The 22796-nt window shown below is 36.1% G+C and overlaps 1 protein-coding gene across 1 annotated transcript in view; it reads left to right on the forward strand.

Moving 5' to 3' along the window:
- The window catches only part of MTPN (myotrophin), a 62472-nt gene that overhangs the window by 23725 nt on the left and 15951 nt on the right, over window positions 1-22796 (forward strand). Inside the window, exons 2-3 of the mRNA XM_059933297.1 lie at window positions 13697-13810; window positions 14666-14749. Coding sequence (XP_059789280.1) covers window positions 13697-13810; window positions 14666-14749 — 198 coding nt within the window. The remainder of the gene's footprint in view (window positions 1-13696; window positions 13811-14665; window positions 14750-22796) is intronic.

A 22796-nucleotide genomic window follows, 5' to 3' on the forward strand; every position in this document is an offset into this window, starting at 1 on the left:
TTAATATAGTGTCAAAGAAGAATATCCATAATTGACTGAAAAGACTTAAAATTTTTTTTACTTGTTCAACTACATATCTGTGGGAGGCCAAATTTTCTTCATATATTTCAGCCAAAACAGTATGTCAAAACAAATTGAATGTGGAAGCAGATATTAGAATTCAGTTGTCTTCTATTGAAGCGAACATTTTAAAAATTTACCAAAAAAATTGGGTCGGCCAAAAAGTTCATTCAGTTTTAAGTAAAAATAAAGGCATATTTTTCATTTTCTCAGAGAACTTTATTGAACAACGTGTTCGCTAACCAAACGAACTTTTTGGCCAACCCAATATAATACAGTGCCATCCTCCTCAATTTTGGGATGGGGGAAGTATAGTTATTTTTTATTAAAATTTCATTTGTTAACATGTAATGTCTTTTGTTATTTCTGAATGAATTAATAAACACTTAAAAGGCTTTCTAATTTCAAATTGGATCAGTACCTATAGGTATAACCCATATTTTTAAAAAAAGAAAACCCTGGGATCCTGAGACTATAATGTTGGAGAATTAACTGCACTAGAAGTCTAAGGTTCGCCTCACGTTTGCCTCCCTCTCTCAAGGGAGCACGGGTGACATACCTGCTGATTTGCTAATACCCAAGACTGCCTTTACACATGAATATTGATTTGCATAATTTATTCTTTCCAAACTGCAAATCAGAAATTCTCAACCTTCTGCCTAGTCCAACACCTCACACATTTCCCATTAGTATAAGTGTCAGTAACTCTCCTCAGGGGATTATACCTGATACCCAAGCCTCCTCCAGATATTATTGTAGATAGTTTCTCCCTCTTCTTTAGAATTCAGTGTTGTAGGGAGGTCAAAAATAAGAGATCAGGCTAATTTAATTTTCTTTCCTGTTAATGTATTTTTTACTTTTTGTTAGTTTTTGTTTTATTCTTATAAAAGAGAAATTGTAAAGCTGTATTAATGGAGGGGATCTATTCAATTTTGTCTGTAATCTAATGAGCTTTTATGATCTGTAGGCTCAGGTCTTTCTTGAGCTCAAAAAAAATTTACTTTTATAACTAGTTCAGTTCCCTTTGTTCTGGTTCTGTATTATTTATAGGTTTGAACTTTAGTTACACCATTCATCTTCTTTTTTAAATTATTTTTATTTCTTTGTTTATCAGCTCCATATTCTGGGAAATTTTCTTAGGCTTGTTCTCAATTCTTTATTTAATTAAATTTTCTTAATTTGAGTAGTGCTGCCCAGCTCTACTGACTTTGGTACAGATTTTAATTTTGCAATTGCAATTTTAATTTCCTTGCTATATTTTACTCTCTCAGCCAGCTTCCTTTTCCTATCAGCTGGCATCTCAGTTGTTCACTTTGTATATTTGCCTGTTTTCTTCTTAAAATACCTTTTTCATAGAAACCATGTCTTTTGGAATCCATTTTGGTAACTCTGTAAGTGCTTTCTAAAATTGTTTCTTGAGTTTTCAGTATGATATTCCTTTTCTTTTGCTATATGATTAGCTTTCATACAACCCCATATTGTTTTTCTTCTGGTACTTACTTTTTTTTTTGGGCCACGCCATGCGGCATGTGGAATCTTAGTTCCTCAACCAGGGATTGAACCCTTCCCCCCACCCGCCGCAGTGGAAGCGCAGAGTATTAACCACTGGACTGCCAGGAAAGTCCCAGTTACTCACCTATTAAAGAGGGAAAGCTATCCAGATTCAGGGTTGTGAACAGATAGGATATGAGGATTGCTTCTGACCATACTTATCACCTGCGTATGTGCTAGAAGAATTCTAGTATGGGGTGTCTTTGTTGGCCTGATGTGAGATCTTCTATACTCTCTATTGCCTGCTTCTAATACACTATGTAAAAAATTCTGTCTTAAGGCAGGAATGTGCCTCTGTCTCTCTGACTCTGTCTCTGCTTAAGATGATCCTTTGTGGGTAGAGAAATAGTGGGTCACTTTTTTTCCCTCTGACCAGAGCAGACCCTGCAGGTAAGAATGAATATGCAAGTAGTTGGCCAATATGCTTGGTTTTCTGAGCTTTTTAGGGTAGTCTTTTTCTGTCTGTTTTCACAGAAGTTAGGACAGGCGTATCAGGGAATGTTTCCCTGAGAATATATTATTTATACTAGAGTTCAGTTTGCTTTCCTTTTAAGTCTGTGAACATAAAATTCAGATGATGTCAGAACTTCCAAACATTTAGTATTAGCATTAGGGTTTAACTTATTTAATATTTCATTATATAAAAACCATATAAAATAACATTTAAAGTATGAAAATTCTATTTAATTTTTGAACTAAAATTAATTGATGGCACACTCACCCAAATTTCATAAGAATAATATCAACAGGTCCTACTTTCCATGAATTTCACCATTTTATGTTCTCCAAATCCAGCATAATTTAATTCTGTACTTCACATTTTAGCATCTTGATCCAGTCGTTTGTTAGTTTCTGTAGCAAAGCCAGGCATAGGCAATGACTGTTAGTGTTTTTACAAAGCATATAATCAACCCATAATCCCTTTCCCCACTCACCAAGGCAAAGTAGTAAGACTTTATTTTCTATTTTGTGACCTGATTTCAGACATGTTAAAAATACAGGAAAATATGTGCTTTGGGATTTATGAAATATGATATTGTTATGTTCTGTAAAATAAGAACTTTAATATTATAGAGTATTTGGTATTAACCTACATGTCCAGAATTAGGAGAATATTTAAGTAAACTGGCACATCTATTTGACAGAATATTATGTGGCTTTCAAGAATGATAGCAAGATATTTCATATATTAAATAATAGTGTGATTATAACTTTTTCAAGCAACTACTTTCATAGAAAAAAATTAAACATAAGTACAGCAAGGTAGTAATAATGGTCATATTTTGGATTGCAGGATTCACTAGAAGAAACATCTCTTATTTTTCAAATTTTATTTATTGATCATGTTACTTTTTAAGTGTGTGTGTATGTTAGCGGTAGGGTTGTTTGTAACACTTACAAAGAGATCATTTAGACCTAAGTCCTGCCATACTAATTTCCATTTTTGCAGTTCCTAGACTGTTAGATAAAGGAACTCTCAAGCATTTCATTGAAATTTGGATGTTTTAATGATATGCTTGGGGGCATATGGGAAAGGATAGTTAGATGAGAGTGTGATGAACTAGATTTAAGACTGCTTGAACAGTAGTACCCAAACAAATACACTACCTATCTCTTTATGTAGCAAACTGAAGGAAGTTTCCTGACACTGGTGGGGCTCATTCCCTAGTCTTATTTAATTTTAATGTCTTTAGGTGACCATAATGAAGATAGGTGAGATGCAACTGGAGGGAGGGGCAGATGAGGACTAACAAATTCCTTTTAATAAGACTCTAGAAAGAACTTGGCAGCCTGGAAAAATAAGATGACCATTTTAAGATGCAATTTAGTAGCAGTTAATGTAATGGCCCTCCATGTATACTCAAAAAGTCAGTAATTCAAGTTCAGGATAACAGCAAGTCGTATAGAAAAGATTTCATTTTAGTTACCATGTCATCTGACTGCTAAACAATTAATAATCTAACATGAAAATAGGGACTGCTTGTTCTGTGTGTCCCCAGAGGATAGGATCAGAACCTGTAAACAGTGAATTTTCCAGCATTTAAATAAGGAATAGACTGATTTGTAAGGTCTTGAATTGCCTTTCATTAGAGAGATTCAGTTATGTATTGGGCATACACAAGCAGGAATTCAAACGCAATATGGGTGGTTGAATTAGATGACAGAATCCTTTCCAACAATGAGATTATGTGGCTTTCAGACACTCTTAACAATGTTTTTTAAATACCTCTTTATATTTGTTTTGTATATATGTTTTGGTAAACAACAGGTTACATAATATGACAAAGATGGTATAAATGATTACACTAATTCTTTAAATTGGACTTTTATGCACAAGTCACCCACAGACATTGTAGACAATATATATAAATAAGTAAGGCATTGTCCTTTCTTTAATGGAGTTATATCATTGAAATACATAAATAACAAATACCTAATTAAATAAATGTAAATGTAGTAAGAGACATATAAATAAGAACTATGAGGATTAAAAGGAGGGAATTATATATCAAGAGTATAGTGGGCAGGGGGCAGGCAGAGTATCAGGTAAAAGTTTTAGAGAGAAAATAGATCTTGAAGGGTAAGTGGAATTTCAGTACACCAAGACATGAGTGGAAGTGGGGTGACCATGGCAAAGAAAGGCGACATCATGAAGTTTTCCATATGTGGGAAAGCGCTGGCGTGTTGGGAGCGCAATGTTTGAGAGTAAAAAAGCCAGAGTAGTAAGTTGGTGTTGAATTGAAGATGAGTTGAGAATCGTGGTGAGGATTTTCTATTCAACAGAAGGGAGCAGTTGAAATTTTTTTGCATGAGGAAGAGTTGTGATCAGTGTTACTCTTTAGGAACTTTAATTTACTTGATTTACATTTGTTGAATTGTTGAAGGTCAAAAAATTGGAAAACTATTCAAATGAGAACTGTTGAGGCCTCTAATGATAACAATATTGGTTGACATTTATTGAGTGCTTACTGTACAGGTACATTATGTTATTTCAGTGAAGCCTCAAAACAGCACTGTATAGTAGATGCTTTCCAAATGAGCACCTCTTGGATTTCCAGTTGGCCTGTGAGAATTCCATACACCATAATATATCAATTAATTTCTCCAGGCACCATTCTCGCATATGCATACCTCCACACTCTTCAAATCAGTAGACACCCTGTTGAATACAGTTATTTCTTAATTTAGCATTTTATACTATGCTATTATAATCAGCAATCAAAACAAATTTTTATTGAGGTTTAAAAATACCATATTTGGAATTATGGTAGAAATGAAAAAGTGTAAGATGTAGTTTCTGACCCCTAAGGACCTTTAAAATCTAATTAACAACACAAGATATAAATACATGAAAAACTAAATGGCAGTAAAAGATGAATTGCCCACACACTAACACTAAGTTATCGAAAATTCTCTTCATTAAGGCCCTTCTGTATTTTGTAGTACTCAACTAAATGGCATTCATTTATTTGCATGCTAGCTTCCCAAGAAGGCAGCAAATTCTTTGAGTCAGAGCTGGGCCTTTCTATTTTATCCCAAGCAAGTAGCAGCACAGTGCCTAACTTATGGTAGGCTCGGTAAGTATTTGTTGAATTAAATTAATTGTAAATAGTATATCTTTTTCAAATACCGTATTTCATCTTTTTTAGATCCATGCCTACTTTTGTTAGTAAAACAACTTAAAGTAATAATAGATTTGAAAGAAAAAGTTTTTAACTTTGAAATGTATGTATATATTTTTTACATTGTTCATGTTGTTGTATTAAATCTTCTTTCTTGATCCAACTTTTGTGGAAAGTTAAATGTACCTACTGTAGCAACCATTTTTAGCATCCAGTCTCTTGAACTACTTTGTTTTCATGGCCAGAAGTACAGAAACACCTATTTCTCTGGTCTAGAATATAAGAGGGGGCGGGGGGAACAATTATTCCCAGATGCATTTAACCATAAAAGTAAGCTAACTATAAAAGACTTTAGAGGTCATCTCCTCCAGCCACAGATTTTTCAGTGAGGAAACTAAGGTCTTCCAAGCTTCTTACTTTCCCATTGTGGGCAGTAGCAGAGGTAACTTAGAGCCGAGGGCTTCTGTCTGGTGTTCTTTCCACCGTTTAATACTACTTCTCTTCATAAAGTAGAAAACTAGGCAGTGAACGGTAGAGGAAGGGGTTCCTAACCTCTCAAGGGTCATGGCCCCCTTTGAGAATCTGATGAAAAGTGGCATGGACTCTTTACCTAGAAAATTTATGCACACACGAAGAATTAGTAAGCTTTTTGAAAGTCTGTTCACTGATTGCCTAGTGGTCTGTAGATCTCAAGAGGAAAGGTACACAAATTAGCATACTATATTCATGGCATCAGAAATAGATGAGACTGAATTAAATTGTACTGTGCTCTTCAATAGTCAGCTTATGGTCTTCCAAGGAGTTACTCTAAGCCATAGAGTACACATGGCCCAAATTCCTGAGCATCCTTGGGCAAAACCCATAGCAGTAGCTATGGGTTTTGAGCTGTGGCTTTTATATTAAAACAAACAAAACATACATATGTATATATGATACATGCATATTTGTGCAGATATATTTGAATGAATTTTTAATTTGTTTAGGATTCTGCTTTCAGACTCAGAGAAGCATATATTTTCTATCCTTTGCTATTTGGAGTACTTCAATGAAAAAGTTTGAAAAGTACTGGGTAGAGAGTTAGTAGGGCAGGTTATTTTATATTTTTGTGAGTGTATTAGATAGATAGATAGATCATAGATAGGAATTCATACATATTTTGTCAAATTAGTTAATCAGTGAAGAGTAAAGTTCTTATGGGCAGAGACCCACAATTCCACTTTCTTGTACCCTTAGCATGCCTAGCACAAGGCTAGGAACATGGTTTCTCAGTAAATGCTAGTTGATTTATTGATATTAAAATAGAACTAGATCACTGTACCAATACATTTCTAGTCAGATAAGAGAATTTATCAGTATAGCTGAGGCTCATGGTTATTTAGAGCAATGGTACTTGAGAAGTAAAAAAAACATGACCAGCTTTCTCAAATGCCAATAATGTCATTATTGAGGAGCATCAGGAATCAACACATCCTAAAGCATTCATTCATGGTCACTATAGTGGTTCTGGATAGAGTATATTAATTTAAACTACTCACCAGAAAATATCATGAAACAGTATTATTTCATATCTCCAATATTACATATATATGTTATATATACATATATAACATATCTGGAATATATCATACTTAGAAAAAAATTAAAATAGCGTCAAAACAACTTTCTTGGTACAAGAAAAATATGGTAAAAAGTACAATTTTTTTTTTTTAATTTATTTATTTATTTTTGGCTGTGTTGGGTCTTCGTTTCTGTGCGAGGGCTTTCTCTAGCTGCGGCAAGTGGGGGCCACTCTTCATCGCGGTGCGCGGGCCTCTCTGTATCGCGGCCTCTCGTTGCGGAGCACAGACTCCAGACGCGCAGGCTCAGTAGTTGTGGCTCACGGGTCCAGTTGCTCCGCGGCATGAGGGATCTTCCCGGACCAGGGCCCGAATCCGTGTCCCCTGCATTGGCAGGCAGACTCTCAACCACTGCGCCACCAGGGAAGCCCTACAATTTTAATGTAATAAAAATCTGTTGTATATTTAACAACCAACAGGCTTCATATTGCAATGACAGGAAGGAGAGTAAAATGAAACTGGTTAAATTATTCTTGCTAAAAAGGGAAAGGTGAAGCTAGACAAGCCTGGATGTGATGACAAGTTAGATTTGTCAGCCTGCTTTACTTGAACTGTATATAGCAAATGGAAGCTGTGTGCAGAGTTATTTGTCACCTGCCTGGTTATTTACACCCATATCATGGTGAGAATTTATTGCTGCCCAGCTCTGTGACACGTGATATTACTGCATGATGATGTCTTTAAAAACACATAAACTTTGTCACTAAGGAAATCCCCCCAAATTCTGTAATCAAGGTATTCCTATAAAGATACTATTACAAGACTATAAGGCTAACCCATTTTTAGCAACTGTTTGAATTATAAATATATGATGATAATCTGAATTCAAAACCAGGATCTCAAAAATTTGTTTTAAACATCTAGTAGAAGTGGACAAGTCAGAAGAGGAAACAACGAAGGAATAGTCAGAGAGTAGGAGGAAAACTACAATAATGTGGTGTCCCTGCAGTCAAGGGAAGAGAGAGTGTTTAAAAAAGGAAGGAGTGATCAACTTTGCCACTGCTGGGAGGTCAGTTAAGGTGAGGACTAAGAGATAACCTTTGCATTTCGCAACGTGGAGGTCTTTGACCTCAGCAAAAATGGCTGTGGTATAGTATTGAGGGTGGAAGCCAGATTACAACAAGTGAGGAACTGGAGATAGCAAATGTAGACAATGCTTTTGGCAAGTTCAACCATGAAAGGGAGGAAAGAGAATAGTAACTAAAAGGTGAATATCAGGTCTAAGGATAGGTTTTTGTGTTGCTGTTTGCGTTTTTAGCCGAAGAGTTGCGAATGGCATATTCTGATGAGAAGGAGCCAGTACAGCAGGAGAGGTTGAAAACACAGGCAAGAAAAGGGATAAATAAAGAAATAAGTTTAAGAAAACAAGAAAGGATGATATCCAAAACTTAGGTGAGGGATTGGCTTTCGATAGGAAAGGATTTGTCAGTTGCAGGAAGGTGTGGTAGAGAGAAGCTCGGGAGGAAGTTCACGTCCCAAGACAGTTTTCTGTTTGAAGAAGGATATGAGGTTATCTGCTGAGAATGAAAAGGAAGCAGGAGGCTTATGAAAAATGAAAGAGATTTAAAATAGTAGCTGTGGAAGGTAGAAAAGCAAGATAAAAAGGAACATGGTAAGATTGCCAGGTAATGCTAAGGGACCTGTTGAAATTGTGCATCTCTCTCTTCTATCCCCAGAATCTGGGAGACAAAATTAGGGTTAAATTTTTCTCTGTAGCTGGTAATGTTTCATGAAGTTAGAATGAAGATTACAGAATAGGTGTCCAACGTCCTCTCTTCTGATGTAACTCACTAATGCCAAGGGTGAGGAGAAATGAACTAGATAGAGCACTATCTTCCTTCCCTATTTCACCACCACTACTGAAGTTACCACCTATCCAGACTGCTGGAAAGCTGGTGAAATTGTCATTCAAACCCCTACATCCGTAAACATACCACTGATCTCAAGTAACTGCTGCTGTTACTGGATAACTAATGCATTATCAGTATTTGCTTTGAAATAGAAGATGACTTACTTCCAAGTCTGTTGCTTGAGCAATTTCACCATTTGTTCAGTCTGAAAGCGTCTATTATGTAAAATTTAGTATGTGTCAAAAAGTATACTAGGCACTGGAGCTGCAAAAGTAAATAATAGTGACATGATACCTGACCTGTGTTCACAGAGGATACAGACAGAGGCAGATTAAGTAGAATGTGACAGGGAAATACAAGGTGCTTTGGGTACCCCTGTGAAGGTAGTATGACTCAAAGTTGCAGTAGTTAAAAGATGACTTTCCGGAAGAAGTTTGATTATAGCTTGATTCTAAAGAATTAGTAGGAATTAACTGAACAAAGGACAGTGGGGAGGAATGCTTGTGAGAATGGAAGCTGGAAAGGTAATCACTGGACATAGATCACTCCAAGTCTTGTAAACTGTGTTTAGTTGTTTAGACCTATTCTCTAGGAGCAATGGGTGGTCATCAGAGTACTTTTAAAAGGGAAATAATGTGACCACATTGTGTGTTTAGCAAGATTCCTGTAGCCGCAGAGTAAAGGATGGAGTAGGCATAATGGGGCTGGAAGTTGGGGGTGCCGAGTAAGAGGTTTTTTTCAGCGATCCAGACAATTGTTTTGATCTCTGAAGCCCACCCAGCTAGTAGGAGTCATATCGATCTGCTCTTATCCCACTTTAAAACTTCTTGTTCCATGTAGTTTGTTGAGTTACAGAGGTCAGGAGCTTTTCATTCAGCACTAACAATGAAGGAACCTGACCTCAAATAGCTTTTGCTCTTTAAGTCTCCCATGAAGGGACTGTTAGTCATTCCTACCCCTATTCTTCTTCAAATATTGATTTGTTAGCATCTCATTTTACAAGAATTAGAGCCACAGAGACTTGATTTAGGAAAATCTATGTTACTGAGGTGTAATTGAAATGCAGGAAACTGCAGATACTTAAAGAGTGCAATTTGATAAGTTTTGACACGTATACAATCATGAAACCATCACCACAGTCAAGATAATGACTGGTAGATTTCATTACCCTCAAGTGCCCCTTCGTAGTCCCTCCCTTCTGTTACCCCCAAATAAGCAACCACTAATCTGCTTTCTATCAGTATATATGTTTGCATATTTTATAATTTTATGCCAATACCATGCTTTCTTGATTACTGCAGTTTTTAATAATTCTTGAAATCAGGTAGTGTTAGCCCTCCAAATTGTTCTTTCTTTTCAAAGTTGTTTTGGTTGTTATAGATTGTTTGTATTTCCATATGAATTTAGGGTCAGTTTGTCAATTTCTTTTTAAAAAGCCTGCTAAGGTTTTAACTGGTATTGCATTGAATCTATACATCAGTCTGTGGAAAATTGGCATCTTTACAGTATTGAGTCTCCCAACCCGTGAACATGCTGTGTAACTCTCCATTTATTTATTTAGATCCTCTAATTTCTCTCAACAGCGTTTGGTAGTTTTCAGTATATAGATATTGTACATTTTTTGTTAGACTTATTATTTCATAAATTTGTATGCTATTGTAAATAATATTGGTTTTAGTTTTGATTTGTAATTATTAATTGCTAGTGCTATATAAAAATGCAGTTGATTTGGTATATTGATCTCTTGTCCTTCAGCATTGCTAAAATTACTTATTAGTTCTAATAGCTTTTTGGTAGATTCCATTGGACTTTCTACATAGACAGTCACACCATCTGCAAATAAAGACAATTATACTGCTTCCTTTTCAAAAGAGATGGGGTTTGTTTGTTTGTTCCCTAGTTGCACTGGTTAGAACTTCCAGTACAGTGTGGAATAGAAGGTAGGAACAGACATCTTGTCTCATTCCTGATTTTAGGAGAAGAGCATTCAATCTGTCACAAATTAAGTATGATGTTAATTGTACCTTTTTTGTAGAAGCCCCTTATTAGGCCAGGGAAATGCCCTTCTTTTCCTAGTTTACTGAGTTTTTATCAGTAAAGGATGTTGGATTTTGTCAGATACTTTTTGAGATGATTATATGATTTTTCTTTGTATAGATGTTAAAATAATGAATTATGTTGACTGACTTTTTCAAATATTCAACCAACCTTGTATTCCTGGGGTAAACACTACTTGGTCATGGTCTGTTATACTTTTTATATATTGTTGGATTCAGTTTGCTCAAATTTTGTTTAGAATTGGTGTTCGTGAGGGACATTAGCCTGTGGTGTTCTTTTCTTGTAAGTCTTTGTCTCGTTTTAGAATCAGAGTAATGGTCACCCCATAGAATGAGTTTGGGTGCTTTCTGTTTTCTGGAAGAGTATGTAGAATTGGTATTACTCTTTTTTTCGTAAATGTTTGGTAAAAACTTACCAGTGTAGCCATCTGGGGCATGGGAGTTTCCTTGTGGGAAGATAGTCTGTTAAGTCTGATATTAGCACTTTCTGTCTTCATTTTTTTTCTGATCTTTCTGGCTAGAGATTTATCAGTTGTATTGATCTCAGAGAATCAGCTTTTGATTTCTGTTATTTTTCTGTTTTCATTTCATTGATTTCTGCTTATTTTGAATTTAATTTTTTAATAGACTTTATTTTTTAGAGCATTTTTTAGGTTCACAGCAAAACTGAGCAAGGTACAGAGATTTCCATATGTCATTTCTCCCCCTAGTTTCTTAAGGTAGAAGTACAAAGATTGTTAATTTGAGACCTTTCTACTTTTCCAATACAGGCATTTAGTACTATAAATTTCTCAGTAAGTACTGCTTTTGCAAAGGCCTGCAGAAGAAAATTCTTTCTTTCCTGTCATTCACACAAAGCCTTTCCAGTATTATCATTTTTGTCTGCTAAAATAAGAATTGTAAGGCAGCGTCTGCAGGGATAAAGGAGAAAGTTTAAACTCACAATATTTCCTTTTCATATGCATTTTGCATCTTGTACTAAGTAAGGAAGGAAGATATTGCATATTTTGACTCAGGAGAATATCTTTTTGACAAAGCTATCTTATTGAATACTTGCTGCAGTTATTTCTTTACTTTGTTTCACTGAAAAGACCTATCCAGTTAATCCTCTCCAGTTAATGTAACTAATGGAAAGGAAATAATAATGAAAGGAAAACTAGTTTTATCCACATCATTTGAAGCAGTACCTCTTTGCCTCAAAGCCTCACATTTCTGCGGTTGTGAATAAAGACTAAGGTGGTACACCAAGTCTCCCTTACGTTTCAATTTGTTTCTGAATATAAAGTATATTATAATAAATCATATCTTTGTATTTCAACCATTATGCAGAAAGCTGCATTAACCTAATGTTGGATAATCTTTTAGAACCAGTATAAACCAACATTAGGAATCCACAACAATAATACTTAACCTCTATTAAACATATTACCCTGTGAGGTACTGTGTTAGATACTTTACATGGATTATCTCATTTGATGATACACTAAAACCCAGTGAGGTTTATTTTTAGTCCCATTTTACAGATAAGAAAACAAAGATTTAGAAGGTAACTAGTCTAAGGTCCTACAACTGACTGGTAGAATTGGAGCTCTAACCCAGCCTTCGTTGATCTTAAGCATGTTATACACCTTCCTTCTATATTCATATACTTTATAAGAGGCCCTATTTTACTGTAAATATCACATGTTGACTTGAATAAACAACCCATTAGAAGTTACTGCTGTGAATTACTCAAGTACTCTTAACAGAAAAGGGTTGTTTTATCATTGAGTAATTCAAAAGAGGACAATTATTTTTGATGAAATTCTCGATCCTCCACAGAGACAATATATTTGAAATATACATCTGGCCTGGAACTCGGGAACACTCTGTGTAATTTCGTTTCCTGACTTAAAGCTCTGATGCCTCCACTGATTGTTGTGACAGGCAGGTGATCTCACCTCTTGGAATGCTCTTTTTTTAAGTACCAGCCCTTGAATAATAAGTAAGATGATAAAGCTCACTCTGATACTTACTGAAGGATATAAAACCCTGGAGTTAAACATTTTCCTTAACGGAAAAAAAAATACCTCTATATATTTAAAGATTTCAAATTGTTTGAATTTAATAACTTCATTGTTTGAAAAACTGATGCATTATCTTTATAGTGACCCTTAACATTAAAAAGACTGAGTAATGGATTTCATTCAGTATTTGAGTATATCTTATATGTACATAGATAACATAATAATAGCTAATCATATTTCTATTAATATTAGCTATAATATCTTAAGTGCTCTACATGGATCATCTAGTTTAACCCTCACCACAACTCCATTAGATGTAGGTATTGTTATCTCCATTATGTTTAGTCATGTGATTATTTGATTAAAATCTGCCTCCCACACTGGATGGTAAGCTCCATGCCGTCAGCAGCCGTTTCTGATTTTGCTCACTATTGTCCCCTCTGTGCAGAGAGCCGGCCATACAGTAGTGCTTAAATGCTGAATGAATGAAATGAATTCTTAATGCTAATACTCATTACCTTGTGATGATGATGTCTGCCTCCATCAAAGTAGTGATGCTTTCTCTGAAGTATTAAAATACATGTCATATGATCTGTGTAAAATCTAAGTATTTGAGCTCATCAGTCTTTGGTGGCCACATCTTGACATCGTGCTGATTGAACTCCTTAGAAATAGAGCACAATAATAGATTTCATTACATTTAGCATTTTTTTATTGTTTTCAGCTTGACTAATCATGATTTGAATTGCTGTCATGCTGTGTGCTATTTGTGCAGAATTTAAAGTTCTTGGTTACTTATTTCACTTTGCAAGAAATGTAATTCTTTCATGAAACCCTTGCAGCTTTAAGAAAGTAAAAATAGCAGGTGCCTCATTTCCCTTCTTCAGTCTACCATCCTTATGAATATTGTTTTCATTTGGCTTCTTTTATAAGGGAGAAGATGTCAACCGGACACTAGATGGTGGAAGGAAGCCTCTTCATTATGCAGCAGATTGTGGGCAGCTTGAAATCCTGGAATTTCTGCTGCTGAAAGGAGCAGATATTAATGTATGTAAAAAACATTGTCATTCTAGAAAAAATTCTTGTTGTATGCTTTTGGGTAATTGTTTTCTGTAGATTTGTAAAATAGTTACTGGTGGAAACCTCATATGAAGTAAGAATATAGTCTGAAATTATACCAAATTTCTGTAACTTAGAAATACATAGTTGTGATTTTTTTTTTTAATAAGCAGAACAAATTGATTTTTTTTTTTAACTGATAAAACTGGGGGGTAGATGTTTCCTTTTCAAGTTCTAAAGCAATATGAGAGTTAGCACTATCTGTAGGTGGCAAATAGCTATCACCCAATGGAGCATAGGACTCTGCAGTCGTATGAGAAATCTAAACTGGATTTTTGGACAAAAGTCAGACAGCAGTCATCTCTTGACTCTTGCCTTTTGTAGCTACTGCATTTCAGAGTTTTAGAAAAATGTTTAAGTAACCATGACAGCAAGTGAGATGAACTTTTCACATCTCAGGGAATACCATGTCACGTGGCCCAATTGTGGCAATCTTTTACCTCTTCATTGGCTATGTTCCACCCCTCTCGAGATTCCCTTCCTGCACCTCATTGGCACGTCTACAGTAATGCGGAGTTGAGGCTCAGAGAGGTTAAGTAATTAGTCATGCAGTAAGTGGCAGAGCCCAGATTTGAGATGGGGTCAAAGCCCTGCTCCATCTGTTTCACTAGGCTGACTCCCAATGAGAAACTTCTTGTGGCCTCAGGCCTCTAGCAGCTCCTAAGAGGCTAAAAATGGGTAAACATTGATTTTGAAATATTTATGAGTATTCCCTAATTAGATCTAGAAAGAAGGAATAAATGAAAAATGGATGAGGTGATCTATCTCTCTATTATTTCATAGGCTCCAGATAAACATCATATTACACCTCTTCTGTCTGCCGTCTATGAAGGTCATGTTTCCTGTGTGAAATTGCTTCTGTCAAAGGTGAGGTCAATTGCTGATTTTTATTGCTTTTTCCATTACTATGTAACTGTTTAAGCTAAGTATTTGGTTGTTAATTTACTTAAATTTTGTGTGGCATCAGGGACAGAAAAACTAGAGGTAATACCAAAATTGAGGTCTAGAGCAATGTTGCTCAAAACAGCTGGTCCACAAGCTGTTTGTTAACCAGTTCATGGTGGGTAAAGAGGTTGGGCTAGAATATAAGTCAACACAGTCTCCTTCATCAAGAATATCTTGCTATTTAAAAAAAGTTAGCCAATCTAGGCATTGTAGTTAATAATTAGTAATATAGAAAATGCTGTCCCATGCTAGTAACAGTTTGCAGACTGGTACCATATTCACATACCACGCTTTGAGTAACGCTGGTTTGAAATTTGTATAAACTTCATTTTCTGTAGTACGTACTGAGCAAGATTATTAGAGGCAGATTGCTGTAAGGGCTTTCCAAGTCATCTGGTTTCTTGATGTGATTGAGATCATGGTAAATTTGGAGTTTTCCAATGTTTTGCCTTTGCTATTACAAGCTCTTAGATGAAGTTCAATGTCCAGCCTCAGAAATTAACCAATCAGTTGCAGCCATTCTAGGTGTATGAGATGGGACCTGCAAATCTTGGAAGACAAGAAATCTTCATAAAATAAGGCACCAGTATCAATCCCAAGGTTATCATCTCATGGCCATACTCTGGAAAGTGCTGTTGATAACATTTCATTTGGAATTTTAAAAATAAGCCCTGCTAAAAGAAGCAAGAAAGAATTAGAAATTAAATGAGTAAATGTATATGAAGCGTTTTGCCACAGTATCTGACACATAATAAGTACTCAATAAATAGTAGCTTTTATTACTTCGAAGACGAAAGAGGATTTTATGCTTCATAGATTCAACTTCAGTAAGATTTGGAGAACATTGAGAAAGAAAGTAGCACATTTGTCTCAACACTTTATTGACAACTTTTCAAAGATACTGTCTGAAAGCAGTTAATTCAGGTCCTCTAAAACTAGGGGTTTTACCCATACCTTCATGTTAAACACAACTACCGGATTCCTTTAAATGTGTGGTGGTGGTGGGTTTTGAAAGTTTGGGGAGGGGGAGGGGTTGGGAAGTTCTGGCATGTAGCAACAGGAGTTTTTCCATATTATACACCATACTGATATGAAAAGCCAAAATAAAGGGGGATATTTTTCTTTGCCACTGTAATGGATCCAGAATCTGTGGTAAGGATGTACTCACAAAGATTTCCAGCCACTGTCTTTCTCCTTACTGTCTATTCCTCCCCAACACCCATGAAAAGATTAAAAAGTACCTTTGAAAACTACTGGATAATTTCATCCCTGGGGGAATATCTTTGCATACTATGTTAAAAACTGGTTGTCGCAGGCTACAGATATTAATTTACATTTCATGAAAAATTTTTATAATTTCAATATTTTATTGGTTAGGACTCTGTATTGCAAGTAACTAAACCCAGCTCAGACAGGCTTAAGCATTAAAGAGATCGTGTTGACTCACATAGGTCTACGGCCGAGGCACAGCTTGTCCATTGGCATAGGCCACGTGACCAGCATCTGATTTCTTTTTGTATATTTCTCAGCTGTCTTCCTCAGTGTTGACTTAATTCCCCTGGCCTCAATCTATCTGCTAAGTGTAGAGCAAAAGAAACAGTTAATACTGTATTACTGATATATTTGAAAGTTGCTAAGAGGGTAGATCTTTAAAGTTCTCATTGAAGGAAAAAAAATTTGAAACTATGTGAGGTGATATTAATTAAACTTATTGTGGTAATCATTTCACAGTATATAAACATATCAAATCATTATGTTGTATACCTTAAACTAATAGTATTATATGTCAGCTATATCTCAGTTACAAATTAATAAATTCATAAGTCAGAATAAAAACAAACAAGAAATGGATGGCTCCTTCCTTCCCCTTCTTTCTCCCTCTTTCCCTGACGTTTTCTATCTAGCCAAGGGTTTTCTTCTCTGAAAATAAAAACCTCCATGGGATCCTTTTTAGCTTAGGGCTCTGGTCATTTACTAAGTGAGATGCCCCTCAGCAAGCTCCTCCCTCCTAGCCAGAACTCAGACTATAGATCAGAACGGTATTTCTTTCTGATAAGCGTCTCTTTCCTCCTAGGACAAACAAAACAAGATGTAATTATTTTTATGATAGAGAGAGCCAAAACCATTGTTCCATATTTCTTACTCCCAAAACATGATGCTCTAGGTCACCGAGACCTTGTGGCTATAAGATTCCATTGTTAAAGAAAGGATCTTCTACATTAAATAAGTTCCTGAAAAGCTGGCTTGAGTTGAATGTACATTAGGCCCCTGATATGTTATCCCAGAAGGGTCTTTATAAATATGTGCTGTGTTGCTGAATTACTGCTTATAAGTTGAGTTTCCTGACTTTTAAGTAGTTTTTAAATTTTACTTGTGCCCATAATATTCTTTCATTTGTGTCTGATCCTTAATTTTTGTAGCTAAACAAGTGACATTCAGAGATGGCTATATTGATGGCAGATCATTTGTAACCATGTAGAGCTGTTATTTATTTTAGATGAAAGTTTTTTTTTTAACCTTTTTGAAAGCAACATAAAATTTAGTTCTTTTTTCAAAATTAATTCCTTCGATTTTATTTTTGCATAAGCTCCTTTAATGTGTACCCTGTAGTTCTGTTAACCAAATTTTTGAGGGGGGAAATTGTGCTCTTTAAAAAATCCTTAATTGCTAAAATAAGGCTATTCCAGTGCACTTTTTTAAAGTGCAGTCAATGTTTGTATTATGAAATCTGGTTTATTCTGTCTTTTATCAAAAGTAGAATCTTTATCAATTACTATTAATTCATTTTAAAAGTATGTAGTTTAGAAGTTTTCCAGATTCGTTGACATCTCTAATATACAACTGATCCGTGAACAACAAAGGTTTGTATTGAACCAGTCCACTTACACACAGATTTTATTCAGTAGTAAATGCTGCGTATACTGCACGATGCATGGTTGGTTGAATCCACAAATGTGGAGGAACTGCAGATATGAAAGGCCGACTATAAGTTACAAGTGGATTTTCAACTGCACAGAGGGTCAGCGCCCTTAACCCGCCCCCACGCTGTTCAAGGGTCGACTGCATTATTCCACTGGTATATCATTAGCATAGGAAAAAAGCCAAAATAATAAATTTTAAAACTCAGTATGATCACAACTAATAGAAAACAAAAGAATGGTAGAATGTATAAAATCAAACTATGCTATATGCTGTATCACTTACTGGACTTTTTTTTAAAATTTTAATGCAATGGAAGATGAAGTTTATGACACAAGTAAAAATTTAAAACATTTAATTCTTTGTTGTCCATATAGCAAAAGAGGAAAGTAACACCTGTGGGAAATCTAATATAATCTTTGTTTATATAATCTCCAAATACAATAAGTATAATCATCTCCATTTAATGGATGAGGTGACCATCTGTCTTGAGGAGGTTAAATAACTACCTGAAGTCTTAACAGAATATAATGAAATCAAGATTTGCTCCAAGTTATAAGACTCAAAAACCCATGTTCTTTCTACTACTTGAGAGTGGCTTTCAGACTTGTTGTCAGGGACAGCTATGAGAAATGATTATATTTCTGCAGGTAAAAGATATTTGGCCTGATTTTTAATTGATACATTCGTGAATGAAAAAAATGTAGCGAACAACACTTGTGGGACTTCCACTTGAAGATTGAGGTCTGAGCACATGCCATGGTATCCCCTTTTTGCCCTCTGATGACAGAAAAGATGTTTTTAAAATGAATGAATCAACATCTGTTTTAGACCATAAGGCGGCAGAGTTCGTTAGACAAGAAATTATAATGAAGCCTTGAGAGACAGAAAGCAGGTGGGATGAAGTTGAAGAAGAAAACGTTCCCAAACACGAGCAAGAGAGGACTGTTGCGAAAGGTAGGAGTTGATCCAAGGCAGCTTGAAGCCCAGAAGTGGTCAGTACACTTGAGCAACAGACGAGTGAAGAGTTGGATGTGCTTTCAGGAAGAAACAAATGAGACCCAGAGGTGCAGACTGAGATGCAAGAAGGAGGTAAGCAAGAAGTCAGTATGTGAATAAATCTAAACAAATATTGAAATACAAAACAAACAACGTTTAAAATAAGCTAAAACAGGCTTCCCTGGTGGCGCAGTAGTTAAGAATCCACCTGCCAATGCAAGGGATACGGGTTCAAGCCCTGGTCCGGAAGGATCCCACATGCCGCAGAGCAACTAAGCCCGTGCGCCACAACTACTGAGCCTGCGCTCTAGAGCCCGCGAGCCACAACTACTGAAGCCCGCATGCCACAACTACTGAAGCCCATGCTCTGCAACAAGAGAAACCACCACAATGAGAAGCCCGCACACTGCAACAGAGTAGCACCCGCTCGCCGCAACTAGAGAAAAGCTCACGCGCAGCAATGAAGCCCCAATGCAGCCAATAAATAGATTAATTAGTTAATTAAGCTAAAACTATAGAACTGTTAAATAATAACAAGAAGCAAGGGAAATGAACAAAGCTGCTGGTATTCTCACCAAATCCAGAGTACATGAGAAACATCAGTAAAACTGGTGAAAGGAAACTGATGAAGCAGGTAAAAAATGCAGGCTCGAGAAGCATCCTGGGGAATTGAGTGGTCCCAGGGAGTAAGAAGCCCAAGTGAGAGTATGAAACAGAAGAAGTGGCAGCTGCACAGCAGTCATTAAAAAGGCCAAGCCTAACAGACTTCAGCCTGATGTTATGAAAGCAAAAACAGTCAGACTGTGTAAGCACCTGTCATTTTGAATCATAATTATCTCACAGTTGAATAAGGTTCCTCCTTCTTTGCCCTAAAAAAATCTTAACAGGAAATTTTTGGAATAAAAGAGATATTTAAAAGATATATAAAAATATTACTGAACTGATCTTCCTGATTAGAATCTCAAATGCCCGAATAATAGCAGCGTTGCATGAACACATTATTTAGAAGAGAGTTAATCTTGAAGTGGTACTCTTGAGCTATAATATTACAGCCAATGGATGTTCGTAAGTCCAAAATTCATTTATTTTTCACAGTTACATATAATTTGACATCATCTAGTTTCTGTGTAGTTAAAGAAACAATTCTCTAAGAGAATAGTTTACCTGTAGCATTAATACACTATCATGTTAGACATTTCCTTTAACAGTATAGTATATAGTATTTAATATATACTAAATTTCTATAATATTTATTAAAATTCTTTAAATCTATGTAATTCCTTTGATAATATAGGCTTTTAAGAAGTCAAGTATCCTTATTTTCTAAGGAAAACTGTTTCTAAATAATCCACTAAAGGATATTGTGGGGAAAGGGGAAATACTTAACATCTTTAAAAGATAATACAAGTTAACCTTTAAGTTTGCTATCGTTTAGAATTTAGACAGGTAAGCTTTCAGTCATTTACTCTAGTGCATTTTATACTCTGTCCCTTATATACTATATATTGCTATTAAAAATGACCAGTCAACCGCCTATTAAAACAAGAATTCTTTTAAACAAATAAATAGAAAAATTACCCCAGCATGAGAATCACAAATCTCATGAACTGAAAATTTAATGAAAGTTTTTAAAACATTTTATAATTACTGTTTTATTCTTAGATTACAGAAACAAACTGACAATATACTTTTTATTATAAACCCATTTGTTATTATAAACCCATTTGTGGTTAGTGATATACTAAGCTATATCTGAGAGAGAAAAGTCCAAAAGAAACTTTGTTTTTTTGTTTTCCATCATTTCTCTGCTTCATACTGTGTCAAAGAATTTACCTCCTTAGGATATCTGCTGTAACCTTACGACGGAAATATGTAACCACTGATGCTTGTGCAACTCTGATGTTAGTGACGCACAGCTGTTTCAGACCACTCTGTACATTCATTGTGTGGGATAAATGAGTGAGAAACAAAGATTTACTCAACAACCTTCCTTTTATAAAAAGAAAGTCAAAATGATTAACGTCTTATGTACAATTGCTGTAGAGAATAAAAAGTACTAAAAATCAGTCCGTTAAGAAAATACAGGGCTTCCCTGGTGGTACAGTGGTTGAGAATCTGCCTGCCAATGCAGGGGACATGGGTTCGAGCCCTGGTCTGGGAAGATCCCACATGCCGCGGAGCAACTGGGCCCGTGAGCCAAAACTACTGAGCCTGCGCGTCCGGAGCCTGTGCTCCGCAACAAGAGAGGCCGCGATAGTGAGAGGCCCGCGCACCGTGATGAAGAGTGGCCCCCGGTCGCTGCAACTAGAGAAAGCCCTCGCACAGAAACGAAGACCCAACACAGCCAAAAATAAATAAATAAATATAAAAAAAATAGCATCCCTGCCCCTGTTAATTTAAAAAAAAAAAAAAAAAAAAAAAAAGAAAATACAGAAAACCACCTTATCTGATAACATTGATGATTTTGCCCAATGTATTTTCTGTGCTGTATTTTAAAAAATCAAGCAGCCTGGGCTTCCCTGGTGGCGCAGTGGTTGAGAATCTGCCTGCCAATGCAGGGGACACGGGTTCGAGCCCTGGTCTGGGAAGATCCCACATGCCGCGGAGCAGCTAGGCCCGTGAGCCACAACTACTGAGCCTGCGCGTCTGGAGCCTGTGCTCCGCAACAAGAGAGGCCGTGACAGTGAAAGGCCCGCACACCGCAATGAAGAGTGACCCCCGCTTGCCGCAACTAGAGAAAACCCTCACACAGAAACGAAGACCCAACACAACCAAAATTAAATTAATTAATTAATTAATTTTTTAAAAAAGAGTTCTTTAAAAAACAATCAAGCGGCCAGTTAATAATAAAATTTGAATACCCCTCTCAAATACCAGCATTGTCAAATCCTCAAGAAGTATCTACGGTACAGATTTTGCTGCTTGAATTGAGAATCAAGTGTGTAAGATATAAGGGCTTAGAAGTCAACCCTTTTCAGCCTAAATAAGTAGGTGTGCTGGTAGGTAGAAACATTTTTTTACTCAAATTACTCACTATTCCACTCCCAGTAAAATCTAAACAGTTTTAGACATTCTCAAGCACGCATTTTATGATTACTTGGAATCCCTAGAGTTCTGTTCCATATAACATGGGCAGGTTTGGTTTCAAAAAAATTTTAGGACAGATGACCTGCAAAGAACTGAGCAATGCCTTTCTGAATTGCCTTAGTTTAAGAAACTGCGTTAGAAAAGGACTAGCAGAATTGATACAGCTAGAAAACTTACCCCCCTAAATAACTGAAGAAACCAGTTGTTACACTGTTTTGATATATCTCACAAATCTCATCCACAAGTATGCCCATTGTAAGCTCATTGTTTTTTTTATCTGTTTAGCTCTTTTAGACTGGAGTGCATCATTATTTTAGATAGTTTCTGTTGGTGACATAAACTGTGTGTTGTGGCATCACACACCCCCAAGTTTGGTTCTGAGTTCTCCTTCCTAATAGCTTTGTGGCTTTGAATAAATTCCTTATCATCTCAGTCTAAGCATCCTCTTCTGCAACATGGGGCCAGTACTTATCACATAGAGTTGATGAGCAGGTAAATTAGCTCAAAGTTAAAATAGTACTTATACATAGGAAATGTCATTTAAGTGCTTTACATATATTAATTCACTTAATCATCACAGTAATCCTATGAAGTAGGTACGATTTTTATCCCCCATTTTACCATTGGGGAAACTGAGGCCCAGGGCATTAGGAAGCTTTCCCAGGATCACACAGCTCGATAGGAGGAGAGTTAGGATTCAAACCCCATCACTTTGGCTCTAGAGCTTGTTTCTGTAACCACTACATTACACTGCCTCTCAGTGTAGCCAAGTAGTTAGAAGAGATACTGTATGCAAGTCATTGGCGGCAATACTGAGCTCATCATAAATGCTCAGTAAATACTAAGACCAGTTAGGATTGACGCAGATAACTTTGATGTATTTCTCAGAAAAGGGAATACTTGCTGCAAGAATGAGGGTTCCCTGAAAAACAAGTTTTATGAAAATGACTGTTTCAAATATAAA

This window comes from Balaenoptera ricei, chromosome 9 (assembly GCF_028023285.1).
Source record: "Balaenoptera ricei isolate mBalRic1 chromosome 9, mBalRic1.hap2, whole genome shotgun sequence".
Classification (NCBI taxonomy): domain Eukaryota; kingdom Metazoa; phylum Chordata; class Mammalia; order Artiodactyla; family Balaenopteridae; genus Balaenoptera; species Balaenoptera ricei.